Below are 6,509 nucleotides of genomic sequence, written 5' to 3' on the forward strand. Positions count from 1 at the left end.
TGACACATAGTGGAGTGACTGTTAGGTGCACTGACACCGGGAAAGACACCCTTTCCCTCTTGGCTTCACTTTGTCTTTAAGATGGGGGCTTCGACTGAGCTCTAGTAGCTCTCTGAGGGCACTTCCAATTCTGACATTCTGTGATAGCTGGATGCTGAGGGGAGAGGGTGCTGCTCTCATTTTTCCTTACTTCAAACCTGCCTAAAAGTGGTGGAAGGATGGGATCCTCTGGAAAACTTGCAAGCCCCAGGAAGTCGTCTAATCCTTAATCGTGACACTGCAGTATTTAGGCTCATGTTTAAAGAATTCTAAATCACAAGGGAGACGGTTCCCTCCGTGGAGGGTCTCAGTACTGGGGAGTAAACCATATAAATGGAGTGAATAGGGTCTGTTTGGCAGAAGAGATTTATGGAAAGATGCTCTATACATCCTGTTATTTGACACATAAACAGCCTTTGACCATTAGTCCCTCCTCCTAATTACACTTTCTTAGCTTCCAGGACACCAATTTGTTTTTATTTCCTTCCTACTTCACTATTTTCCTTCACAGTCTCCTTTGCTGATTTCTCTTTTATTCCCCACTTCTCAGAGGGCCCCCAGGACTCAGTTTTTGGATCTTTACTCTTCTCAATGTACACACTCTTGGTGATCCCATTCAGTCTCATGGCTTAACGTACCATTTATACGCCAATGACTTCAAATTTCTGTCTTCACCCTAGTCTTCTAAACTCCAGACATGAATATCCAACTGCCTGTCATCTTCCCCTTACATGTCTAATGGACAATTCAAAGTTAACATGCTCCAAACTAAATCCATCTCTATACCCTGCCCCATAGTGCCTCACCTGCAGCCTTTCCCCTCTCAGTTGATGGTAACTCCATTCTTTCAGTTCTTGGACTCAACTTCTCTCCTACGCCAGGAAATCCTGTAGGTGCTACCTTTATACTATTTCCAGAATCCAGCCACATCCCATCACCTCCAATGCTCCACCCTGGAATAAGACACTATCTTTCTCCTGGATTACTGCAATAGTCTCCTAACAAACATCGTTTAAAGCTCTACAGTTTATTTACAATACAACAGTCAGAATCTTTCTAAAAACACAGGTCAGATCATGTCTCTTCTACCCAAAACCTGCAATGACTTCCCCCTTTACTCAGAGTAAAAGAAAAAGGCCAGACAATGGTCTATAAGGCCCTACAATGACCTGGCCCCATTAGCTCTCTTCTTTTTCTACTCTCCCTATAGCTTATACTACTCCACCCACAGTGGACTCCTGGCTGTTTGTGGAAAACATTTGACACATTCTCTTTAGGGCTTTTCCACTGGCTGTTGCTTTGACACAGAATGCTTTTACCCTCAGATGCTCGCTTGGCCTAAATCCCTCACCCCCTTCAGGTCTTTGATTAAATGTCACCTTTTCAATGAGGCCTATTTAGATCACCCTATTTATTACTGCAACTGCGCCACCTCCTTCACACTCCTGATCCTTCTTTATTCTACTCTATTTTCCTCCATAGCAGCTATCATCTAACATATGAAATCATTTTCTTGTGCTTAGTGTTTAGGTTTGTTCTTTCACTGTTAGAAGTTCCATGGGGCAGGGGATCTTTGTTTTGTTTACTGTGTATCCTAAGCTCATAGTAGGCCCTCAATAGATATTTGTTAAATGGATGAATAAATGAATATGCAGAAGTCTCAAACTGGTGGCCGCAGAACCAAATTTTACACACCATGTTGATTTTTTTAATCAACAATTTTTATTTTTTAAGTTAGTAGCCAATATTTTTTTAAAATTTGAGAAATTTATCACAAAAATCAATCTTTCCAGTTTCTGTTGAAAAATCATATGATCTGGTACCACTGAGTCTGCATTCCTGCATGGCAGCTGTTTGGAGCTATTGTGTCACTTTTTTTTAGGGTGTGAGCTTTTTGTTTTGTTTTGTTTTTTTCCGGTACGCAGGCCTCTCACTGTTGTGGCCTCTCCCATTGCGGAGCACAGGCTCCGGACGCGCAGGCTCACGGGCCCAGCCGCTCCGCGGCATGTGGGATCCTCCCGGACCGGGGCACAAACCCGTGTCCCCTGCATCGGCAGGCGGACTCTCAACCACTGCGCCACCAGGGAAGCCCAGGGTGTGAGCTTTTCATTTGGCTTCAGTCCCGCCCAGCAGCTCCACTAATTTCCATTAGTTGTCCAGGTCCCTGCAGGCATTTAGTTTGCAATTCCTACCCTATAAGGCAATGAGAAAGTTCAACAACGGGTAGCACCACTGGCTTATTAAAAGTAGGGATGATAAAATATTTAACTGATAGGAACCAGGAACCAACCAGTCAGGTCAGATGCTGGATCAGGGCCTTAGAAGCTTCCTGCAGTATCAGACCCCAACCCTTTAGTTGCTGAAGTGTGTGTTTGCACATGCACATGCCAGAGAGGAGCCCACATTGTGTGGGCACAAGTGGTCAGCCAGGGCTGTTTACCAACCACTACAGAAGCCAAAGTATTTTAACTTCTGGTGTAGCTGTGAAGTGCATACTAGTTGAACAGGAGCCTTGGGGCTACCTAAGAGGGTGACGGGGTAGGGAGCAGCAGAGAGGAGTCCTGAGGCGGTGTAAGGGCTAACGCTTTGTCCATGTCATAGTGCTCACCGTGTCACAATGGCACCAGTTGCCTAAACCTCTGCCACCCATCCCTGAACCTCACTTTGCCTCGGGGAGGCACTGAACTAAGAAACTGCCTCGTAACAGGTCGCGCCCCTTTATCTACTCCCTTTCTTATATCAAGAGGGGAAAAACACGGAACTACCTCTACCCGATCTGGTCACCATACGCCTATTACCTTTACCGTTACAAATACCGGATCACCCTCCGGGAGAAGATGCTGCCTTGTTATAAAAGGTACTTGTTTTCATCTCTACTTGTAGTTGTTTATATACACTGTAAAGAAAAAAGAATTCGAAAGAACTTCCCAAGTGGCAAAAGATGATAATAGCAAAATAGGGTAGAAGGCCTGCATGGAGCTTCATAAACGTTTTCTATCTGGCTGGCTTGGGAAAATGGAAACAGATGGGTTGGTTCACATAAGATACAGAAGATGGTGCCAGAGCCTGACCCTGTGTACCTGGAAGTTAAGAGTCTTTCCCCATCTCAGACTCAGAAATAAACTAATTTGGACCTCTTTTTCCCAATCAGCATCACTTATAAGGAACAGGAGCACTTGACACTCCGACCCCGTTGCTGTCTTCAGTGCTCCTGAGTCCCTAGTAGGCCTTCACAGGGGCAGAAGCAGCGAGCAGGGTGATCAAGACGAGCTTAAAGAACTGTATTCGGTACGTGGACTGGGAGTTGGTGCTGTGACATGGCAGCCCCTTGCGGTAATGATATCTTGCAAAGGGACATTAGCTAGTTGGAAAATAAATCATAAGAAGTTAGAGCTAGATGAGACCTCGGAGCTCATGTGTAAAAGCTACTTTATAGACAAGGATTCTGGTCCAGAGATCTTAAGGCAAGGTCTTAGGGCTGGTGGTGAAAAGCAGGATGGGAAAAGAGAAAGTGGAAACAAAGATAGACTGTATTAAGACATAAAGCTGTTTAGATGCTAAGTTCTGGGACTAGAACCCAGAACTCCTGCCCTTGCCTTTGTATCATATCTCAATAACATGCCTAGGTATGAGCTATGCATTTTAAATAAGAAATGGGAGAATTTAGAGAAAACCTATGATGGAGAAAAGTAGAAGAGTATTATCAGTGAGACAGTAAATAGATGGCCCAGCTTTAAGCTCTCTGATGTAAATACGTTTCTGAATCGTTAGAGCACACTGAGCGAGGTCAGCAGGCAGTAATACTCCATTGACTCCAGATTCCAAATTATTTGTATCGAAGAGAACTCCATGATAGGAACAGAGTTAGGTCCCAGGACTGAGGGATATTGAGTAAGAACTTGGCTCCACTTTTCCCAGGCTCTCTCCATCAGCCCCTGCCTTGCTTCCACAGACACACCCAAACTGGCCTGAGATATGATTTGAGGGTTAGGTGAGCACAGAAATAGGAGAATATTACTCTCATTTTTACTCCTTTTCTAGGCTGGGAACCTGACGGTGCTGGCTACTGACCCCCTGCTTCACCAGGACCCGGTGCAGTTAGACTTCCACTTCCGCCTCACCCCCCAGACCTCTGCCCATTGGCACGGCCTTCTTTGTGACCACAGACTCTTCCTAGATATCCCATACCGGGCCTTGGATCAAGGCAGCCGGGAAAGGTGACTGAGCCTGTATGGGGGAGAGGGGAGCAAAGAGGTTAGGGGATTTCACTCTTATGTCATAATCAGGTAGTGGGCATGCTAACCAGTGAGGGCTTATTCAGGAGCTGGATACATTCAAACCACTGAACAAGCCTGTGAGCTGAGCCAGGATCTGGGGTTCAAAGGATAACAGCCCATGGGAGGTTGCTAAACTGATTCAGAAACACAAGTGGGAATGCATAAATAGTTGAAAGGAAGTGCTCTCTAGCTGTTTGTCTTTATGGAGTGGCCCCTTCACCCCAAGCCCCTTCCATGGCATGGTGTCAGTCCAGTAGTGTATAATCCCTTGGCTTCAGAGAAAAAAATCTATCAAAACGAGTTTAGCAACTTTCATTTCCTGGCTTGGGTCAGGAAAAACTAATATGATCTCTTCTGCTGCAAGTAGGCATCTTTCTGGATTTTGAGTTTGCTGAACATTACATTGACCATTTTCCCTCTGGTCCCTAGTTTGACTGCAACACTGGAGTATGTGGAGGAGAAGACCAATGTGGATTCTGTGCTTGTAAACTTCCAAAACAACCGGAATGACAGAGGTGGGGATCTGCTCTGTCCTTCCTGGCCCTTTGTGCTGAAGCAGCTGACAAGTGACTTTTCCTTGGTAGACCTTCTTCCCCTCACTCTTTAAAAAGGGCATGCTCAGGCAGTTCAGGGATTCAACACCCACCCCCTACTCCCCGCCAAGGAAATTAAGGCATCTAGCATTCCGTTCATTCAAGTCACAACTAGACTATCAGGAAGGCCCTGCACGTAGATTTCAGAATCTAGACTGAAGGAGCACTGGTGGAATTACAAAGAAGCCATTCAAGGGATCTGGCTGGTAGGACAGAAAGGATCTCAAGTGTATTAAACACCTATAGAGTGAAAGGGTCAGGCATTAGGCCAGGAGGATAGGAATATAATTAACCAGATGCGAGGCACACATTACAGAAACTACACCTCCTCCCTCAAGGAGTTTATACTTCATTGGATAAAAGACAAAGGTGGTCAAGAGTTTACTATACCTTCCCGGTATAGTAAACTCCAGCCAGGTTAGAGTCTAGGTTTGTTTGACTCCAAAGCACATCATCCCACTGCCTGCACTACACTGTTTCCCACACCCCCCAAGTCATTCCCTACTGGAAGAAGCCAAGGCTGGGGGAACAGCTGTACTGAGTTTCAGAGTGTTCTAATTTCCTCTCTCTTTTCACAGGTGCCCTGCTACGGGCCTTCAGCTACATGGGCTTTGAAGTGGTCAGACCAGATCACCCGGCCCTTCCTCCCTGGAACAATGTCATCTTTATGGTGTATCCCCTTGAAAGGGACCTAGGCCACCTGCCCAGTGAAACTCCCTGAACATGCTTATTCTTACTCTGTGAAGGGCTCGGAGCCTTGATAAATGAGAACCAGGGGCCCAGGATGTGATTCAGAACACCTTCCATCTTAGGAATAAAGGGTAGTGCAATCCTCAAATGTTCACTGTTTCTTTGAGTCTCACAGAGCTGAATTCATTGTAGGATAGATAGATAAACATTTGATGACTGAAAAGATCAAAGGGGCCTGAGCCAGAGAGAGAAAGGACCCAAGGATTTTCAGTTTTTGCCTTTCCCCATTTATTCTAACCATCTGAGCACCTGCCAGGAGCAAAACCAAGCACTAGGGAATTCAGGAAGACTTAAGCCTTACTGGGAGACTTTCACCCATATATTTTGGTTCAAATTGGAGACAAGTGCTATTTCCTTTCCTTTGATGTGGAGGAAATCAGAGAAGGTACATGGTTCCTGTGGCATTGGCTCAAGGGGAGGAGCATCCCAGGAAGCAGAAAACGTAGAGAGTTATACTGGAATAGGGAACCCATCAGAATGCAATGTAAACTGACAAGGCTTAAAGGCCATATTAAAGGAACAGGCTTTCATACACAGTAACAAACTACAGTTAAGAATGAGACACGGGCTTCCCTGGTGGCGCAGTGGTTGCGAGTCCGCCTGCCGATGCAGGGGACACGGGTTCGTGCCCCGGTCTGGGAAGATCCCACATGCCGCGGAGCGGCTGGGCCCGTGAGCCATGGCCGCTGAGCCTGCGCGTCCGGAGCCTGTGCTCTGCAACGGGAGAGGCCACAACAGTGAGAGGCCCGCGTACCGCAAAAAAAAAAAAAAAAAAAAGAATGAGACACTACTCATTTTCCAGAGCAAGAAGTCCTATGAATGATTTCTATCAGGGGACCCCTCAAGAGTA

At 46.0% G+C, this 6,509-nt stretch overlaps 1 protein-coding gene across 1 annotated transcript; it reads left to right on the forward strand.

Annotated features, from left to right (window-relative positions):
- Positions 1-2,723: 2,723 nt before the first annotated feature.
- On the forward strand, positions 2,724-5,679 carry OAZ3 (ornithine decarboxylase antizyme 3; the record flags this gene model as incomplete). The annotated part of the gene is given in 6 exon segments (XM_067727798.1): positions 2,724-2,896; positions 3,191-3,251; positions 3,253-3,327; positions 4,081-4,256; positions 4,746-4,831; positions 5,488-5,679. Coding segments are annotated over 6 exon segments (714 nt in total), but the record flags the coding sequence as incomplete, so codon positions are not given.
- Positions 5,680-6,509: the final 830 nt, after the last annotated feature.

Source organism: Pseudorca crassidens, chromosome 2 (genome assembly GCF_039906515.1).
Source record: "Pseudorca crassidens isolate mPseCra1 chromosome 2, mPseCra1.hap1, whole genome shotgun sequence".
Lineage (NCBI taxonomy): Eukaryota > Metazoa > Chordata > Mammalia > Artiodactyla > Delphinidae > Pseudorca > Pseudorca crassidens.